At 46.0% G+C, this 22,139-nt stretch overlaps 1 protein-coding gene across 1 annotated transcript in view; it reads right to left on the bottom strand.

The window, feature by feature from the left end:
• The window catches only part of ARMC10 (armadillo repeat containing 10), a 224,538-nt gene that overhangs the window by 82,910 nt on the left and 119,489 nt on the right, over window positions 1-22,139 (bottom strand). Inside the window, exon 4 of the mRNA XM_069628061.1 lies at window positions 20,606-20,782. Coding sequence (XP_069484162.1) covers window positions 20,606-20,782 — 177 coding nt within the window. The remainder of the gene's footprint in view (window positions 1-20,605; window positions 20,783-22,139) is intronic.

The raw sequence follows: 22,139 nt of genomic DNA, 5'->3' as shown, positions 1-22,139 counted from the left end.
GGGACCCAGGAAAAGATGTTATCGAACCATGTACTATCTTCTGCTCCGCCTTCCATCTTCATTTTTTCTCCTAGGTTGTGGACTGCTTCGATCACATGGGACAGGGAGCCGTTCTCTGCGTCTTCAGAAGGTACGAAAGTGCAGCAGGCACTTCCTATTTTTCGGCAAACACCGCCGTCCATCGCCGTCAACAGGTCCAGGACATACCTGTTTTGCATGGTCATCAGTCGCAAGGCTCTTAGTTCGACCTTTATTATGTTAAAACCTTCTTCAGTGTCGTTTGCCAGCTGAATTAATTCCCAACGGGTTATCTGGAGCCATTTTGCGTTAGCCCTTGCTTGGACACTTGATACGAGCGAGGCAAAAAATGTTTCTGCTGAGCTGAATGATCGATATTTGTCTGGGATCTGAGCCAATAGTTCTGATGATGCCTGTGATATGTAATTTGATGCTCGTCTGTGACGGGTTAGCACCTCTCCCTTGCTTCCGGAAGACAGGACATACATTTGTGATTCTGCAGTTGGTTGAGCCACACTCTGTTGCGTGCGTTCTTGTGTCCTTTTGCTTCCATCGATGTGGCTTTCTGGTATCACCATTAGAGCTGAGTGCAGAGTGGCCATTGAGCAGCTGCCACTCCACGACGGGGGGAGGTGTAGGTATGCCTGGTTGCCACATACCCAGTACGTGTCCATAAGGGCCGCAGTCCCTTTTCTTAGATCTGGGATGGTGAGGGTTTTGTTGCTCTTCTTGTTCGTCCCCATGGACGTTCTCCCTTCTCCTTTGAAACACAGTTCATAGTCCATTTCGCTCTGTAGTTTGAAAGGTTTTTCGATGGCAGTTACCCAAGTTAGTTTTGAAATGTGTTCCTTCCATACTGGTGTACATGTTTCTTCTATCCACTGCAATTTCTCCGGTGCCACACCTCTCAGTGCTTCTGCTTTGCACACCACTTCTTCATCCTTCCGCTTGTTATCAGAAAAAAGTGTCCCTTCAATTACAAAAAATGGTTCTTTCAGACATACAACCCCTGACGGTTTTGGGTAGCACGTTTTCTCGTTCTGCAGCATTTGAAAAGTCACTTCATGTGCCTGGAAGGTGTTCTTAATTCTGCATAACGTGAGATGAAGGAGACATTGGGCATCTATAATTGGCAACTCTTTGGGTAACAGTACTTTGGGTGTATCTGATGCGTGAGGGATGAGAGAGCAAACATAACAGCTCTCTTATCTAGACCTAGCCCATAGTACTCATCATACTTCCTCCTCCCTGCTTCCCTCTTCCGTCTGTTGTTCTTATTCCTCATATACTTCCCAACTCCCTGGGCAAGGGACAAACTAGACCCCCCTTTCTCATTCCCGCCCCCCTTGGCCCATGCATCATATAATATTTCGTGTATGGCTAGCAGCTTTTCCTCTTCCTTCCTGACGTTATCTGGCAGGTAGTTGTTTAGTATGGGGGCAGGCTGGCTGGTGGGGGTGTTATACAACCACGATATGGCAGGCGGGTTTCGGTCATTTAAACTGTGGGCATTGTAATTAGATACCCCTGGTGGAGACACTGTGTTGTTCTGCATTCCACCTTGTGGCTTTTTTCTTTGTATGATGACAGCACTGGATGGTGTGGTATGATACCCCCATACAAGTTTAGTTCCGTCCCATCTCAAAAAATCACCTTCCCTTGTATTGGCCCTTGTAGTTGTATTGGGCCCAGTAGTGCTGTTAATCCCTCCCCCCTCGTTCATCTCGATAGAGATGAACGCTACAAAACAATATGTAACCAGACCAAACATTAACATAAAAAACAATGTGATGCATACAGATAATCCACACTCATACGAATATCTCCATCTCTCATGTACTAATTCTCTCATTCTACTAATTCTATCCGTTGCAGGCTGCCCGTTAGATGCCATGGAAGCTCCTGTTTTGAGATATAAAAGTGCATTAAGTGCATGCATGTAAACATTTTGCTAGCACCATCAGTGCCAATATATATATGACGGGGAATGGAAGCGGGTGGGGATACGGGGATGGGTATCCACAGACAAGGGTTTATACAGGCCATAATTTGGTCATTTCATTAAGTATATTCAAATCAACAAGATAAAAAGAGAAAACATATATATTTTTTTTTTCTTAAGTATCCTTATCAGTTATTCTCTTATTCAAGTCCAGTACCAACACACACACACACAAATTCATATTCAGACATTCTGCTCAGTTGCATCGTTTGCTGTTGTCTGTGCCTCCTCATCTACCTCCTCTTGTACGTTGCTATATGCCTTCCGTACGTCGGTCAAGTGCACCCAGTACCTCAACCCTTTGACCTTTACTGCCGTGGGCGTGCAAAATATTACTTCGTATGGGCCATGGAATCGTGGTGCATTCCACCGACGCACAAAGCTTCTGACATAAATCCAGTCGCCTGGCATTAGCTGTAGCTGTTGCCCTGGCTCCGTGACAGCGCCTTTTACATTTCCCTCTTCTCTAGTGAAGGGTGGGGAGAGTTGCTTTGATATCACGCGCGCTGCCCTTGTCAATTTCCTCAAATAATCTGTGAACTCATCTCCCAATATCGCGGCGCTTCTGTGAGCGTCTGAGTGTTCGCGCAGTGGCGAGTGTGCTGTGTTCATCCGCCTCCCAGTCACGATCTCGTGCGGGGACAAATGGTGGTTTTTGCTTGGCTGATTTCTTAATTCAAATAGCGCAAGGGGTAGGCAGTAAATCCAATTCTTCTTTAATGAGAAGCATAGTTTTGATAACCTGCCCTTCAACAGTCCGTTCATCTTTTCCACTACGCCATTACTTTGAGGATGATAAATTGAACATAATTTATGTTTTATTCCCAATAATGTAGTGACTTCCTTAAAAAGCTCATTCACAAAATGAGTGCCGTTGTCTGAGCGAATCACGTCACAAATTCCCCAGCGCGGGAACACTTCCCTTACTAGGAACTTGGCGGCGCTCTTGGCATCAGGTCGTGCGCAAGGTCCTGCTTCCACCCACCTTGAAAATGGGCACACAACCACGATCATGTACCGTGCGCCATTACACCTTTCCCCCATGTCTGCGTAATCTATATGCAGTTCCTTGAATGGGCCAATGGGTTTAGGAATTGTTCCCCGGAGAGTGCGTAATGTCATTCCTGAATTGTATATTTGGCATGTTGTACATTCCATTGCCAATCGAGACACATGCTCCTGGAGACAGGGCACGAACCATTCTTCCTGTATTTCTGCTGCGATGTGCTGTTTGGTGTTATGTGCAGGGAAGTGTAGCTGTTGAAATGCAATCTCTAATAGCTGTATTGGCATTACTACTTTCCCCGAGTTATTTTGCCGCCACAGCAGGTCTGTTCCTGACTTGCTGCACCCTCGCTTTGTCCACATTATTTTTTCTTCTGCACTGGCTCCTTCCTGCAATTCTATTATTTGTGGTATGGGCATCATATTATATCCCTCTGGGGGCTCTTCGTTCGTCTTGTGCTTAAGCATGTATTCACCTGTGTCATTTTTCTGAAAATAGGAAGCCTCCTTGGCGGCAGCGTCCGCTGCCGCGTTCCCTAAAGACACAACATCTGTGTTGGATGTATGTGCTTGGCACTTTACTATTGCTACTGCTGTAGGGTTTTGCAGGGCCTCAATTAACTCTCAACAATTCTGCATGCTGTACTGGTGTTCCGTCTGCCCGCCTAAATCCCCTACGCCCCCATCTTGCTAGTCCTCCATGTACTGTAGTTGTCATGTAAGCTGAGTCTGTGTATATTGTCACTGCACAACCCTTTGCTGCATGTAGTGCTTCTATGAGCGCAATCAGTTCTGCTGCCTGTGCGGAGTAATGTGATGGGAGGCGGTATTGTACCAGTGTTTCATACTCACCGTCTTCTAACCTCACTACTGCCATGCCAACGTGTTTTTCTCCCGTGTCCACGTCAATTGATGCGGACCCATCCACAAAGTACACTTCCCCCTCCTTTAGAACGTTCTCACACACCACTGTGTCCTCCCCTCTCTCTCCTGTGTAGGTTGCGCAATCGTGGTTCTGCATGTCTTCGAGTGTGCACGCTTCTGTAATGAATGTGGCGGGGTTCACTGTCTTGCATCTCACTATATGGATGTTGGCACTGGACAATATAATCTCGTAGGCGGTCGCCCGCTGTGTGGTCAGTGTGCTTTTTGATCTCTCAAGTATTGCAAATAATGAATGTTCCACAAACAATGTCACAGGGCAACCCATTACTATTGTGGCACTTTTCTCAATCGCGAACGCGGCTGCAGCGAGTGATTGCTCGCACGCGAAATGGCCCTGCATCACGGCATCTAAAGTACCACTATAGTAAGCCAATGGCTTGTGTCCTAAGGATGTTTTTTGTGTCAGAACTGCTGTCATGAGTGTTTCCTTGCAGTGTGAGAATAGGTAAAATTCGCGTCCATAATCAGGGTTTGCGAGTACTGGGGCGCTTGAAATCAAATCTTTTAATGTTTGGAAAGAGGAGCTCATCTCTTCCGTCCATTCCATCTTCCTGTTCTCCTGTTGGGCCACCTTTAATGCTTGTAATAGGGGCCTGGTGTATGCCGCATAAACTAATATCCATGCTCGGCAGTAATTGCACATTCCCAGGAATTTTTGCATGTCTTTTACTGTTGTGGGTTCTCCTACTGATCTTATGGCTTCTACTCTGTCTGGTATTATTCTTTTCCCATCTCTTGAAATCAGCTGTCCTAGGTACAGGACCTCTGTCAGACAGTACTGTAGCTTTCCCTTGTCCACTTTGTACCCCTTGTTGGCCAGCAAAGTCAGTAATGTCATGGAATCTGTTCTGCATTTGTCTTCGTTTTGTGCGCATACTAGTAAATCATCTACGTACTGAATAATGGTGCTCTCAACTGATAGGTTTCCTAGGTCTTCATGTAATACGCGGTTGAAGATGCTCGGGCTCTCGCAGTATCCCTGTGGTAATCTGCAATGTTCATATCTTTTACCCCCCAGTGTGAAGGCGGTAAGGTATCTACTCTCTTCAGCCAGGGGTATAGAGAAAAATGCGTTCTTCAAGTCCACTACTGTGAAATGTGATGCCTCTTTTGGGATGCTGCATAGTATTGATGCAGGGTTCGGGACTAGAGGGAACTCCTTCTGAATTACATCATTGAGGGGGCGTAAGTCCTGTATCATCCTCCACAACCCCCTTTTGCTTTTTTGATTGGATAAATACAGGTGTTACATGGGGAGTTTGAAGGCACTATTATCCCTTGTGCTAGTAGGGCATTTATTGTCTCTTTTATCCCTTCTTCAGCTTCACGAGACAAAGGATACTGTTTAACTCGCAGTAAAATTGCTCCTTGCTTTAGTTTTATTACCACAGGTTGTACTCCATGCAACAGTCCCACATCATGGGGGCCTGTTGTCCATAAGTTGTTTGGTACGAGCCTCATGTCGTCATCAAAAAATGACGGTGGTGCTCCTACCACTGTCATCAATTGGACGGGGGTCTCCCTTGCTTCTATTAAAATATCACAGGGCATCGCTATTTCCATTACTATCTCACCATCCCCTTCCGTGTCTGAAAAGAGATCCTCATCTGTTACCTCTCGTAGGGCGATGTTGGCGTTTGTGCACAGCACTGTGCGCCACTCACACCCTTCCTCGTCCACTCCAATCACAGCGATCCTTTTTGCTGACACTTGTACAGCGTGCAAGTCTAATGATACCACTGATCCCGGTGCTGTGTTGGGGCACACTATGGGGCGGAAGAGGAACTCCGCCGGAATCCTCCAGTCCATGCCTCCTAGCTCGGGAATTATGAGGGCCAGAGTCTTTAGCCCTTTGATAAACATTTCCTTGTTTTGTGGCAGCCCTCGTATTTCCTGTGTGGTTGTGTAGGCTTGCACTACCAACATCGCACGCAAGGGGCATTTCCCAGGTGTAGAACACACTATTCCTCTCTCGGTAAATGATACGGTCATGTTGAGTTTGCTCAGAAGATCCCTCCCTAGCAAGTTTATTGGGGAATGTTCGTAATACAATAAGGGTGCCTTCACAGTCTTACCCCCCACTGTTACATCCAAAGCTTCTGTGTAAGGAACTTCAACTACAGCCCCAGAGAACCCCTGCGTCTCTAACTTCCTGTTAGATAATGGGAATCGGCCCTCTCTGACACATGATTTCTCCGCTCCCGAATCAACCATGAATATAAACTGCTTGTCTCCTATCTGCGCCCCTACCAATGGTTCCTCTGCTGCATTGTAGGTGGTGGATAGAACTGGACACGCAAGTGTTCTCTGTGGGCTGTCCTATGCGGGGTATCTCATCACCCCTCCCTCATTAAAAACACTCCCTGAAACCACTGACATGCCACTGTAAGGTGCTGGTGCGGGGGCCCCGTTTGCTGTTGTCGCGAAAGGGTTACCTGGTGTGTATTGCATACTGTCATTGTTTTGTGGGTGGTTCTGTGTCCTATACTGGGGTCCCTGTTGCTGGCCCGTGGTACCCTGGCCGGGGTTTCTTAGTTGCTGCTGTCCCATTGGGAGACCATATGGGCTCCCTGGGTGTGGATGACCATAATTCTCCTCCTCTTGGAACCCATTGTTTTGTCTACTTCTACACTCCCTGGAGTAATGCCCCCATCGTCCACAGTTCCAGCAACTCCCCTGGGGGCCCCTGGGACCCTGCTATCCATTTCCTCCCATTCCCCCGTACCCCTGTCCGCCTCCTCTCCGGCCCCTGTACCCACCTCGTCCCCCTCGAGGGGTCCACTCTTGCCAATGCGGACCTCCACCTTTCTCCTGCTCAGTCCACTTCTGCTGTGCTGTTTCCGCCCAATTAGTTGCCACCCTTCCTTGGAGTGCTATCAGCCCCTCCTCCTCATCATCTCCCTCCCTACTGTGTGGGAGCGCGGCTACTGCTGCTGCAACCTTCACTAACTTTGTCTGTACTAACTTCGCCTCGTCTGCCAATCTTTTCTGCGCCACCTCCTTCTCCCTCTCCTTAATTCGTTTACAATGGTGTACTATTATGCTCTGAATTTCTGGCCATCCATTTGCTTCAATACCTGCTATCTTGTCAAGCGCCTTCTGCACTTCCTTTGGGAGCCCTCTCTTTATAATAAAATAAAATAAAGATGTTGATTGATACCAGGGCGTGCCCGTTTCTGCTCTCCACATCTCTTGGACCCGAAAAATGTAATCCATAGCCTCCTCCCCGTCATTCATTGTACACTGCATCACTGACTGTAAGTCCGGTGTGTCTGGGAATGTTTCGCGTAAGGCATCCCACACCCTGGCACGCACTGTATTAAAGGAGGCCCCATCATGGCGGTCACAGTCTAGCGTTACTCCTGGGAAACCGGCTTTTACCCATACTCTTTCAGCCTGATCGCCCACTGCTGACACGAGCAGACTTTTCACATCTCCTATAGCTAGGGGTACCCCAGCAGTATGTTTCTCAAAGGCATATATCCACTTACTTGCCCCTCCTGATAACGGGGGCAATAGCTTTAATAAATTGGCTTTATCCATCTGCGCCCATGGGATATAGTTAGGCCTCCCTCCTCCCCTGTGTATCAACGGGAGCTGTAGCTTTCCTTTCGTCGTCCCATCCGGGCCCGTTTTGGCTGCTGATGTTCCCAGTGATGCCATTTTCCCCACTCTGTTCCTTAATCGCCCCGTCCATTCATCGTCCAGTGTTCTCATTGAACACGTACCTTCCTCCCCCTCGCTTCCCCCTCCCATCGCCATACTCAACCTGTCGCTTTCTTCTAACTCGTCCCTTATATCACACAGCAATTCCTCTCTAATTCCCCCAAGCCTTTCTTCGTTTACAACATCTCCCTCTCGGGACCCTACTTCTATTATTCGCGTTGGTTCTTCCTCAATTCTGAACAGGATCTCGCCCTTTTTCCACCCCTCTTCGGGCTTTCTATGTTCACCTGGTGCTCTGGACATACGCCCTGATCTAGTTGCATCTAGTGCTGTTCGTTCGCATATGTCTTTTATCCTTGAGAGCTCATCTTTTGCTATCGACAGTCTTGACTCTAAATCATCTGTGAGCTTCTCTATATCTACCCTTTGTGTGCCCGCCTGGGCTCGCTCCCTCGTGCTTTCATATGGCGGAGGTGCCGTGGGCCGGTGGGGTGTAGTATCTTTTGGGGGAGGTATGTAAGTGGGGTCACTGTACCCCTCTGCGGGCACAGGCTTCTTTAATATCGGGTACAAACTTATTACTTCTACTGGTGGCGCTACACTTGACACTTCTTTGACATCTCTCTGTATTAGTAGTGGATTGTCTGTGGTGGACGGGAGATCAGGATTTAATGCTGGTGTTTTAGGCGGTGGTACTTCTTCAAATAACCTCCAAAGATCTAATATTTCCCTCCTATTCTGCAGCTGCTTTCCTTTGTATTTTAGAAAAATGCATGTGGCCACCGTATCCAGAACACTTTTATCAAATGACCCTCCCTCGGGCCAAATCTGAGGTAACCCCTCCCCCTTTAGCTCGGTCACCCATTGCTCGTGATATTTTTTAATCCGCTCCACGTATCCCGGGAGATTCTTACAAATATGTGATAAGGGTGTTTCAGCCCCCATCTCTGTGCCCTCCTAGTGCTGGTGTGTCTCCGTGTGTTTGCAACTACAATGTAAATGCAGTATCAATGTTATTCTTTATATTTTACTTCACATTCAATGTTGGCTCCCTTTGGGCTCTCCTCCTCCCTGACTGCACAATACAAAACTGGCCGTACACAATGTCTATTCTGTTCTCTTTGGGGGGCACATACAAAAGCAACCCATCCTTTATTTTGACAATGTCGGCCTGGAAATCAAAAAGGTACTCACTCACTTCACTATATTGACGTTGTCTTAGAAGGGAAAAAAAAAAACTTTTATCCGACCACACTTACCATGACCATTTAATTATTACACATTTATAACCGCTTCACACATTCACAACATCAAAATCTCTTCTAGCACATACGAGGTGCACACACCTCTTGGCACCACTCAATTCACCATTCAAGCTGCCCTCCCTTTCCTCCCTAGCCGGCTGTCCCTGTTCGTCTTATTTGAATATCTGGATGCACATATATATATATAGATATTAACCTGCTTTCCCCCCTTTCTAGTAGGACTCTTCTTCTCTTACTGTCTCCCTAAGTTTGTGCTAATCACAGTTCTTTATTCTCCCCCTACCCTTAAAGGAAAAAAAGGAAAAAAGTAATAGCGGTCACTAATGTACTCTCAGTGTCCCCTTTTGTTGAACACTTTTATTTTATATTCCACTTCTTCATATATTCCCAGTACTAGTCAAGATAGCACTATGCGGCGCCGCCTTCCACCCCCTTTCGGAGCTAGGTTCCCGTCACTCTTATCTCTTATTCACCTCGTAATCCTAATGGCCATATGCAAAGAAAAAGCAAGGAAAGTTCAAGATGATCCTTAGTAGATCTGCGTACCCCCCCCTCTTCGTTACCTGTCCTACACTTCTCTCCCCGCTCCCCTTACAATCGCTCGCACTCAGTACTCACGTGCCCGTCTTGAACCGATAGTCTCCGAAACTGGGTCCGTCCAGGCAGTGTCGCCGTCAGCTCAACAGTCATCCCCGGCTCCGGCGAGCGGTACTCAAAGGGGATTTTTCAACCGGGATCCCGTACCCTCTCTCTATTGAGTGCGCACTTCTTAGTGTACCGGTCGCCGTTGGCGGGCAGCCTCCCGGAGCCGGCTCACCGTGCGTATCCCTTTTCGACCGGAGATTCTCGTGCCAAAAGGGGACGGTTATAAGGAGTTAGGAAGAAATAAAAATCACGCTATCGGGGTCACCACTGAAAGCAAGCGTCCCCAAACAGCACGATCCTCCCCGCAATGAGAGACAATGAAGGACTCTCCCAGGATGGGAATAAGGCCAAGACAGAGTGCGGGTGAGCGTAAATGGGAGTTTATCAATCAGAATAGGGCATGCAAAGAACTCTGCAACCTCTGAGAGCGCTCTGTCTGACAATAGCAAAGACAGGCGTATATATTTACAAAAAAACGTCATCAAAACCTACATACTATAGGGGGCACAAGTTCATTGGGATTGGGTGGCGACGACTAACTATAGGTGCTGCTGCGGCGTGGTTGGTCTTGGCTGAAGGACGTCACTGGTCACCCTCGTGGGTTGGGCTGGGCCTGGCAGGTCGGCTTGAGTTCATCCGGGCGGTGTTGGTGTGCCAATGCGGCCTGTGGCAGAGATGAATGCCTTTCCTGACTTACTTGCCCTCGGCCATGCACACCGCAGTCATTCAGTCATTTACAGCGTTATTCTCTTTAGTAAATCTTCCAATAGGTTATTTTATAGGTTAATGCAACACAGGAGGAATGCACCTTGTGAGGGGTCTGGAGGTAATATATCGAGGCCTGGTTACCCGTGTCCTGTTGACCGGGGCCATAGGTCGAGGGGCTAAGCTTCGGGGCCTGGGACGGGCGGCACAGGTCTTTCTGCCTTGTTAGAAGTTGTTATGGATGTTCCGCTGCGTGTTGTCAAAGTGTTGGGTGTCCTGATTGCACAGGGCCATAAGTCTAAGATGGTCCGGTGGGTTGTGGGGTTTACGAGGGGGCGCTTGAGTTTAGACAAAGGTTTACTGCTGTGCTGTAAATAATGCAGGTGGCTGGCCGCGGCCTTGGGTGCTGCAGTGGGGGCTACAAATCTTTGAAGTGGCTCCAGTCTAGTCGGGGGAGGTGGGGTAGCGCAGAGCGGGCCTCTGTTCTCATGTCTTGGCAGCCTTCGCAGGGTGGGAGGGGGAATGGCCTTGTACGCATTCACAAAGGTATCTCCCTCGTGTGTTGCCGAATGTAGGTAAAGACATCACAAACATTTGAACACTTTCGATAATACTTATTCAAAATCACTTTAAAACATGCATTTAACTTTGCTGGATGTGTCTCGATTATACCCAGTCCGAGCACCATATTTGTACATTATGTTCTAGCAGCTACAGTATTTTAGTTACATGCATATACATTCGCAGTAAATGAGGTAGTAGTTGGGTCGGTGGAGTACATAGAAAACGACCCGCCACTGTACGTGACGGTGGTGGCACATAAGGGGCTTAGACATACACACATGATAAGTGCATTCTCGCGCATCCTTTACATGAGTTCATAGTATAGTTGCATTCGCCTTCTCGTGTACTCTAGAAGCATTAGCTTAGTTATGGCGCAAAACCATGGGAGGTAGGTTGCCCAGTGATCCACGCAACAAACAGATCCCTGGAGCGTTCCTTTATTATTAGCATCCACCTGCAATGGTGTGGGCTCGTCATTGCTTATATCATGGGAGCATGCTCTCTCATTTTAATACATTCTACAGGCGTTTGTAATATACGAGATTTTGTGGAAGAAAGCATACTTTGCAAGTGGTCTTTACATTAATATATACATATGTATAAAGACTGTCTGCCATCAAATGACCATTTTACCGTTCTTCTCATTGTTCAGGCCTGCTGGCCGGGTCATGCTGATAGTGATAATACACTGCGGGAGGTGAACTGTTACAATGTCAGCGTATTGCGCTAGCTCATGTCCGTCTTGTTCGTGGGAACGTGCTCGCAGCGGATCTGCCAGGGTGCTGCGGCAACAGGGATGTGACTCTCCAAGGGTGGGGGCCGCGCTACAGTGCGCTGAGCTCACACCATCTTTACCGGGCAAAAAATGGTTTCTGGGCCTAGCTAAATTTGTGTGGCAATCAATACGTGTGGGCACTCGATACGTGTGGGCAATGTCTCCAGCGGGTGAGCCCTCCACCACCTGGGCCCGGGTGGCACGAGGGAACGCCCAATGAGCCATAGCCCTCACCTGGGGAGAAAACGCAGGCGAGAGGGGTCTCCTGGACCAGTCCTCCCCTACACCATCACACACACCGGACTTCCATTATTCCACGAGAGCACACACTGAGCAAGGCAAAGCACACGAGGAAACAGCAATTCCAATATGGCAGTTTAACAAGAGGAGAAAGACGGCAAAACAGAAGGGGATTGCAAGGAGGGAAGTTCCCTTGACCTTTTCGACAAAGAACTGTTGCTTTCATGAGCCCTCGAGATTGGAAAGCGTAAGACCAGGAAAACAGGCTGAAGAATCCTGCATTGTGTATCAGAGCTACCCAGGGCCCTCCCGTGTCGATAATCAAGACGGGGAGAATCGGCAGCTGCCGTGGTACTGTCCTTGGCTCCAACAACAAAGCAACGCTGCAGCAAAATCAACAGAGCCGGTGAGTTGGGGGATGACCGATACAAGACCGGTCTGTGTTGAAGCCAAAGTTGCAAGCGGCAACAATGTGTGGCGAGCGCTGGAACGAACATTGTTTGAAACGCGTGTGATAACCAAAGCGAGTAAAGTGGAACTGCAGATGAGTAATTTAAGTTTGAAACCAAGATACGATACACCTTTGACAGAGTGGTCCGGCACCGTGTGTGTGCTCATTCAAAGATCTCTGTAAGGTATCCAGCAGAGAGGTGGCAAAAGTGAAAGCGAGGCAAATAATTTTGAATCGAAGTGGTCCTGCAACGAGTCAAGCAAAATCCTGTACACAATCGAAAGTCTTCGATGTTGATAAAGTAAAGAAAGTATATGGCAAAGTAGATAAATTGGTCAGAGACCGGCAGACTAATTGAAGGTTTTTGTATCAAAGGGGATCTGAGGTGAATAGTAAATCACCTAAGAAAATTTAGTATATGTGAAATATCGCAAGGAAAGGAACTTTAGTGTTTGTTTATTGCAACAAGGCCTCTGAAAGAAGAGACTTTGAATGGCAAAGAGATTTGGTCACAAAAGGCCATGATGTTGAAGTTTTGAACTACACCCTCGTGCTAGAGACGCCACAGACTGGGCTAAGCTCGAGTATGCCGCCTTGTCCTGTACTTAAAACGTAGGGAAGGGAAGCCAACGGCTTGAATATCCTGACATACGATTTCTTGAGCACTTTTCTTTTGCATAACATTGTTTACCACACTATTTGTATTTAGAGGTTAGGATTGGCAATAGGTTTCTTAGTATAGGCCCTTTTATTTAGACAAGACATCACTAGGACTGCATTATTATTTGATGGTTGTAGCTTGCTCCCATCTTTAGATTTAGGATTAGATAGGCGTTTTTCAAACCCTTATTGAATTTCATTAAACACCCTTGAACTGTGGGCCCTTGTGTCGTTCTTACTGTTCATATCATTCCTTCCTTATACTACAAAGAGCTGAGGATCAGGCATTGCCCTCTAATTGTGGTCAGGCAGGGCTAATTGGTCAGCCACACCTGCAGACTGTCGAGGGGCTGCAGGTTTATAAATGGAGATCAGCAAGACAGAGATGGAGCGCGAGACGGGGAGCAATGTGTGAGGAGGCAGCCGTAGTGGGACTGGAGCAGCACAAGCCAGGACGCGGACAAGACACCCAGTAGACTTGGGGGACCCAATGCAGATGGGACATGTGACTCCCCCAAGCCTGGGAGCTTCCAGACCCCTGAGCACGAAAGAGGAGCTGCCGTGGAGTCGAAGCAGAGAGGACACTGCCCGTGTGCCGACCAAGGCACTGAAGCTGCCTGTGTGCGGAGAGAGGCACAAAGCAGGCGAGCTGGGCTCGTGCCGGTAAAGCACAGAAAGCTGGTGAGTGTCAGGAGGGCAGAGAGGCTTCCGAGGGTCACTAAACAAGACAGCAAGGGAACTCTGGTCTGCAATATGGAAACAACTATTTGTTTATTGAATACCGAATTAAAGAGAAACTTAACTTTAAAGAATTAAATGCTCACTGAATACTGAGCTAAAGAGAAGCTTAATTGTGAACTAAATGCTCATTGAATACCGAACAAAAGGGACACAAATGTTGAAACAAAAAGGTGCACATTGAATCTTGAACTGAATAGAAATTTAAATCTGAATAAAGTGCACATTTGAACACTGAACCTGAGGCACAACTATCTGGTTCAAACATTAAAGTCAAGAGTATAAGAAAAGGGGAAAGAGTGAAATAGTGAACCTTTTGAGAGTGAAAGCAGTCTAACAAAGCCACAGCTTGGCAGGAAGTGGGGAACACATGGTGGCAGGGCCAAGAGGCTAATAAGGAGAAGCCAAGGAAACAAAAGAACACCCACAAAGCCAAGAGGCCAATAAAAGGAGCTAGGTGAATGTGACTTGGTGCACAGGAGCAAGTGCCAAAGAAATCTGTGTGTGTGTTCCGAGGAGTCCTGGGGTCCTGGTTGCGTGACCTGTAATGGGTGGACCGTGTGGTCTAACAACTGCACCTATACCAGAGAGCCCTGCATGGTGAAACATAAGAACTCCAAACAGCCTAAGGAAACCACTGCATATGAGCCAACAAAGTGGGCCAGAAAGAAGGTTAGGTTGACCTTTTCTTTGGAAAGACTATAACAAGTATAGGTGGCAGAATTGAAGTCTTGGGGAAGGGAACACTGAGGCTTCCAAGAACCACATTTGTTGCCTTGAGAGCAGAGTCTCATGACCCCTTTTTCCTTTTGGATTGTGTTACTTGAAACTTGGGAAAGGGACTCCCAAGTATTGGTTTGGAACTATGTTGCCTTGAATTGGGAAAAGGTAAACTATGAGACTTTTTCATAGAACTTTCTTGTACTTGTGGAAGGGGAGCTGAAAGTAAACTGTGAGCTGGAAGAAGCTCGGAACTTTGAGTGGAACACTATTTCCTACACATTGGTTAATTGTAGGTGAGGGCAAGTATAGGTTTTGGACACGGACAGACTTAAATTGAACTCAGACTTTCCTTAGTTTTGTTCAGGTAGGAAAATCCCACCTTAGCATAGGGCAAGTTAGTCCTTCTAACATCCTGACATTTAAGTTAATAAATATCTTTTGTTCGAATTTTAAGTCTGTTGTATGTGTCGTACTTCATGATGCCTTCACACTACCTGGTATACTCCCTTGCAAGGATTCATAAGCAACGGTTCCTTGTCAACCTCCACAATCTTTATTCAACAGAGACAGTCCTTTCTTGGGACTTCTTTGTAGGTTTGCACTTGCCTGGTATACTCTCCTGCCAGAACTTCTCATATACTTGTAGCTGCCTGGTTAACTCGCCTGCCAGGACTCCATATGCATGTAAAAGTTTCTCTTTACAGTCATAATTATACATCTTTTCCTCAGTTTGGTAATTCCTTTACTTTTCCTTGGTTCAGTATGTTTAGTACTTTCACTGTTCACTTTCAGTTTTCCTCATATCAGCATTCCATGCACTCATACATTCTTAGGGGTTGCATTTGTATTCTGCCTTTTTGACTCAAACCAGCTTCTAATTGTTTCTGTCTCTGCAGCTTTACAAACATTTTGTTTGACATGGTTGCCAAAATGCCCTGGGGTCCTCACTTTGCTTGGGCTTACTCACCGGCTCTGTGTGGCGTCTTCGGTCCAGTTAGCGCTTCACCCTGGCATTGCTCTGCCGCTTGCCTTACACTCTGGACCACTTTGATACCTCTCTGGTTTCTCCCACAGCTCCAGTCCTGCATGCCTCCAGGTCCCGGTCAGGGTAATGCTGCTTCCTTCAGCTGCCGAACACCCAGGAATCGTCTTGTGGTTTCTGGCGTTTCTGCGGCCCTGCTTGCTCACGGAACGGTTTTTTGTCCCTCTTTGCTGTCGAGCCGCTTTGCCCTACCACACTGGCTTGTGCCTCTAGCTTCCCCACGCCTGCAAGGGAGATGCAACGTCTTCTCCTGAGCTCTCTCCGATAGTTTAGTTTCCATTTTTAAATGTCCTGCACACAGGTGCTCTCTCAAAATAACTAGCATGCTCATTGAGCTTGAGGCTCCTGCTGCTCTGCATCATTTCCTTCTTCCTCCTTGTCTCAGTACTTCGGTGGTTTGTGGGAATTGGAGCCCACTGATCTCAACTGATGCAAAGTACTTGGAGAACCTCTCTCAATGATTCCATATGAAGGATCAGTTCTATATGAAGGGGGGGGGAATTAGAACTGGAAAAGGGTTTCTTGGAGCCTTTACTTTTCAGACCATGGATGGGAGTTTTTGTCTAAAGGATGTTGGGAAAAGGTTTCTCTATTTTCCCTAAGATGCATGGCAATATGCCATTAGGGTACTGGGTATATAGGGGTCTTTCTCGGGGGCAAATGAGGGATACCATGTCTCATCCAATGAAGTCATGACATCTCACCGGTAGTTGTCTCCTCCCATGTGATCCTCCTTCATATGGCCGTCCCTAGGGTCAGGATAAGGTAGCGGCTGCCATCCCCTGGCCACATGGGGTCACCGCCGGGAAATCCATGACGACTCCATTGGATTCATCACATAACCCACATTTCACACCTAGAGACAGCTGTGGTTTTATTTAACAGTGCAAAATGTGGGCTGTGAGTGTACCAAGCATATGTTTTTCAATAAAACCATTCCTGCTATGCAACGTGTTTAGGCTTCTAATGAGGGGAAACCCCTGAAGTTAAACAAGACCTACATTAAAGCTTACATAAAGCCAAAGACTTGCCACATATGGCAAAGGACGAGCAAAGCCTTGTTTAGTCTACCAAGCTGTGACATAGGGTACAAAGAACTATGATGATGTTCTCTGGTTCCAGAGCGGTTAACACAGCTCTCTTGGGGGAATTTGGCCTGTCCACGAGAGGCTGTGCGAGGAGGGTGGGCAAGGGGGACGATCACTCACATCTATACACAGTTGGTGACAATGCGCCAAACCTACAAAATACTGAAGCAAAGTTCTTGGACAAATAAGTCAAACATGACCTCCAGGCTGACCTCCGTATCAGAGGTATGTTTACTAGGCAAATTGGTGGAAGGCTTCTACCTTCTTTCATGTAGAAGTTGTGAACTAATTACAGTGACCACCACGCTGGCCATTGGCAAACAATGATATGATATATGATAATGCGGCAGAATGGTGCACATGCCCGACGTAGTAGATTGGTACTCGCGGGTCTGGAACATCATTATAAGTGCAAAAATGGCCTTTAAACCCAAGTGCGATGTACGTCCATGTTTCCATACTTACCTTTCTGGATTTTGTGCATTTACACAACAGAGACTACACCCATCTGCTGAGACTTAAAGCATTGGGCCTATCGCGACACTGAAAACTATGGTCCTCCCATAGACTGAAACCACGTATGGTTAGGCGATAGAACATATATTTCCTTTCAAGCACTATTTGGGAGTAAGGTTAGCAGCTTGACGGAGTGATGGTTGTAGGAGAGGGGGATGGTTTAGTACTTCAAGCAGCATAACGAATGAAAGTGTTTTTTTTTGTTTTTCTTGGTTTATTACAATCTCCGATATCTAAACATTGTGTCGCGGAAATTTGAAGCCTATAATAAAATATCTTCAATCGAAAAAAAGCCTTCAATTTAAACCTTGGCTTGGCATAGCCTCATAATATTAAGGACTATGAAAACGAAGAGAACAAATGGGTAATACACAGATTACTTTCCGGATTTCATTAGGCTTAGCCGTTCTCATCCTCGTCACAGTCCCACTTCCCATCTTCCTCCCAGATGATGATGTTGGGGCTGTGCTGCTTCGCTTGGTGAATTAAGTATTGATCTGCCGCCCCTCCCCCTTAAATGGGGAGACCCGAGACCATTGAAAGGAAAAGGTTTTTTTTATTTAACAGTGGGCCATCCCATTAAATAAAGGACTGGGAAGAGGAACAGAAGGACTTTGTGTAAAGACGACTACTGATAAGTAATCGGGGCATTCAGCTCCTCAGAACCACAATGAAGTCTATTCGGCATCCGGGAGGCACACTGATATTCAGACCTCAGAACGCATGGATCTTTGGAGATCAGCGGCAGAGATGGCCTAGATTAAATTCCGAAACAGCTGCGCTTGTGGAATTTTGAAGAAGTTAAGCTCTTCTAATGTTTAGTTACTGAAGCCACCAGTGCACTTATAATAACCAGTTATCTAGAGTGTGGTTCATCGTAGGCACCTGTGGAACATACATCACCCGTTGTACATAATTTGTTTCACAAGCGTTGGTCCGCATAGGGTAGTTGTTGGTTTAAATCAAGCCCATTATTAATTTCAAAAGACCAACTCGTTTATCAACTGTTTTTGTAAAAATGTGAATTCGGGAGCGATAAAAGATTTCTGGCAGATTTAAAAAAAAAAAAACTATTTATCATCAGAAATAAACTAGGACACTGCCTTCTAACAGAGTAAAGAGTTCAGGGGACCACAGGCACGTTGTCCGGGCAGCGTAGTGGCCATGATGAAACCACCCAAAATGTTATTTGGACACAAAATTTTAAAAGGTTTTCAAGATGTGCTTCAAAAAGTAATTGAGATCAATTGGAGATGCGCGCAGTGGACGCGCAATCGGGAAGAGCCGACAGCAAGGAATGTTGGCCAGTGCTGCAGGCTGCCATGCCCGAGAGCAGGGGTCTGCAAGCAACCTTTAGCACCCAGATCTTTTAGACTACAACTCCCATGATCCCGCACCATTGGCTATTCCGGCTACGCATGGTGGGGGTTCTTGGAGAGCCACATGTTGCAAACACCTTCCCTATAACATGCCATACACGAGATAACTAGCAAGTAAGGGCTTCTTTCAGGTAACCATTTTGGGATTGCCCTGGCCACACCACTTGAGCTTACTTAATGTTGATGGCGAAATGACTGAATGGAAACAAAACTCCATGTGCTTACTATGAACCTTAACGCCATCAAGGTCAATATTTCACATTTTGTCACTTAAAAAAAAAACATGGTTTGCCCTCTAAGATAAGTGTTTTCTCTGGTATCCAGTTATAATATCGAAAGAATTAGTCTAATGTAAAAATGTCGAAAAAATTAATGTCGAAAAAAATTTGAATGTGTTTTTTTTTTTATTTGTATGTGGTTTTTGGTTTAGCTAGTAAAAATAAACAGGGGATTGGGGGGAACCCCCCATTAAAACATTTTTTTTTAAAAAAACATTCGAATTTTTTTTTCGACATTTTTGCAGTCGACATTTTCACTATAAACAGTTTTCTCTATTCAACCAATCGTGTCTCGCCATTTCTATGCTGAAATTGACGTTACGATAGCATGCTTGGAAACAACGCCGAAATGTGACGAGAATTGGGGCAATTTCGGTAGGACTGCGTCTTGTTTAGCAAAACAAACATGCAACTGATTAACGCACAAACCCGACAGCGCCATACATGTGCCGGAATGTACACAACGCAAGACAATAGTCTGAATCCATCTAGTTCGGACCTGTAAGATCTCAACATGACGCGATGATGACTACCCGATTGATTGTAGGTCATGCGGTTTTCACGCGTGTACACTGTACAGGCTGTAATTATCCACCCTCTCGAGTCGTGAATTCCTGGAACTAAGCTGTCAGGCAATTGGAGGCGCGCACCCTATGGTTAAGGATCGAGACACAAGCGAGAAACATTTTTCAAGGCGCGATGACTTTTTTTTTTTATCCAGTAAAGACATTAACCAGCACTTCTTGTTATCAGGCTGCAAGGGGTCCGCACCACGCTTGGGAGTTTCCTTACAAATATTTCTTAACTTCACATTCCAAGCTGCAAGAGTTCTCTCCCACTCACGGGAGCAAAGTGACGAAACTAAGCAAACAACTCAAGGCATCCGATAAGGATGCCCGCAGAAACGCATAGCAACCGTGGGCAGTGTTCACGGATGCAGCGAGTCACTACCCGATCTGATCTTCAGTGCCGTTTCTTACATCCTGGCACAGCATTCTCTCTACCACCCAGGAGGCTTAACCTAACAAACAAGTCCTTGTTCTAACCCTACACAGCAAGGCGGCTTTGATTGCCTGCTAGACCCATCATAAAGCAAGCATTGGCAAGAGTGTGGGCTTGTGTGTAGGCACGGGCAAATGCATTTGCCAGGCACTGCCATAGTGGCACTAACTGGCCATTGATGGTAGCAAGTGCAAAATGTGAAGTACCTGGTCATCTAATAGCAGTGCCTGGCATATGCGAATGCTTAAACACAAGCCAATACTGTTGGCTTTGTCAATGCTTGTTTTTTACAGGACTTCAGTGACTGGTGCACACAGTGCTTATAAATTGAGTGGCTGAAGCCAGGCCTGGTTTGATGTTTTTATTACACCAGTAGCGAGTTTACAACTCCAATTAAGTAATTCACTCTCAGAAGAATGCTTTGAAAAATACACTGCCAGGCACCTCGCTGGATTAGGGAGAGCTCAAAGAGTTCCCATGAGGTGGTGATGTGGGCAGGACCTGGGTGGGAACAGCCATAGGGATTAGCATGGCCGTGGGGAGTCAATGGGTGGGGAAATAACCAAACAACATCTACAAACTTGGGGTCCCTCCTCCTATGCCATTCACCCCCACCCCAATCTGATATTCGAATGCACTATTTTTGGCTTACAGGTGGCGCAAGCACCACCCAATAGCCCAAACTAAAAAGATGTGTTGTGCTCATTCAAGAAAATGTGTATTTTGAATTAAAGTCATACTGTAGGATTTCCCTAGTGAATACATTACCCCTGAATTGGCCGAATTATGCATGCACATACCCTGTTTCTTTCTGAAATGAATACACATAAATCCTCTCAAATGTCCTAAAAGCTCTGGAATGGAGACCCACATTTTTAATGTAAGATGTCGTCCATACCTGTGCGTTTTCGTTTCCATGAGCCAGCACACGAAGGAAGCAGGGGGTAGACTGTACCATGGCGCCGTGGTACTCATTCGTAACAGACATGTTGGTTAACACCCGAAGAGCAGCCAACTGGAGCTCAGAGTTCAAAGGAGCAACGTCCAGGTCTGTGCAGATTTCTCCAATATACACCTGAAAAAAGGAACAGACGGCCATAGCATAAATAGGGTCGCCTTTTAAGTTGATTATCCAAACAATCATGCAAAATACACCTAAAAGTAATATGCCCAGACACACTTTAAATGAATCTATTAAAAAATCCGGAAAGCCAGAAAGAAACCGTTGGTGGAGGGCAGATTAGCAGATATGCGACCTCTTTCAGCATTTGAGAAATGCATGGATCAAAAACAGACTCGGGAAGAGAGTTATTGGAATTGTGGGGTCCTTTTAATGATTTGTATGGTTAGACGTGGATTGGAGCATTTTTTATTTGGAATATATATGTGTATGTTGTTTTAGGGGGAATGGTGGTGGGGGGGGGGTAAATGTAGACTTGTGGTTTTTCTTTTGTCTGTGTTGTTTTGGGGAGATTAGTGGGGTTTTATATTTTGAATTGTTGTGATTACCTATATTAAGAAGCTACATTTGTTACATGGACTTATTGAAACTGCAATAACACAAAACCTAAGTATTGCTTATAATATGTTTTTGGAGAAAATTTAAATACAATTATTTAAAAAAAATCTATATAGAAAAGACAATGAATTTTAAGCCAAAATACAATGTCCGACATTATTAATACTAAAACGAATTCTTATTTCAAATAAACGTATAATAATGTGGCCAAGTTACGGATTGTCACCTCCTGCTGCAATGGACATACGCTCTCGTTCCACATTCAGCATCCAGATGTCCAAGCATCTGCAGTGCTGTACACATAAAATAAGTATGTGATTTATTTTTGAAAATATCACATGACAATGGGGAATGTTAGCATTTTGGGATATTTGTTGTGAATTGCGACAGCATCCACCATGGGGCACAAGGGGAGTGTTTACCAGTGGGGGAGATTTAATGGCAATTTACACAAATGTGCAAGTTCAGAAAGCATCATACTTGCATTGTAATTCCACTTTTTTCAGATTCTTTCCAGAATCACCTACAAAACCCCTCATAAAATGGTATATTGAGCTGAACCCATTAACTTTATAAAGTATTTCTATTAGAGATAAGCTTTAATATGATGCACAAGTCATATCTATAGCACTTTGTGATGATTCTGATGATGTCATCACTCCTTTTCCGTGGATAGCCTCTCCCCATGTGGCCAGGGCACGGCAGCAGCTACCTAAAACTGACCCTCTGGGTGGCTATTTGAGGGAGGATCCCATGAGGGCAGTGACAGGCATCATCAGATGAGACATGGTATCCCCTTTCCCTTTTAGGGCTATCCCCTCCATTTCTCATTCCTTAATGGCATATTGTGAAAACCCCCTTCAACAACGCGCAAAACTTTGACGGCTACTTTCAAAACACTAATAGATAGAAC

The sequence above is a fragment of the Ambystoma mexicanum genome, chromosome 12 (assembly GCF_040938575.1).
Source record: "Ambystoma mexicanum isolate Mex_15411 chromosome 12, UKY_AmexF1_1, whole genome shotgun sequence".
Lineage (NCBI taxonomy): Eukaryota > Metazoa > Chordata > Amphibia > Caudata > Ambystomatidae > Ambystoma > Ambystoma mexicanum.
Note: the sequence above shows the minus strand (reverse complement) of the source record. Positions and strands in the feature narration are given on the sequence as shown.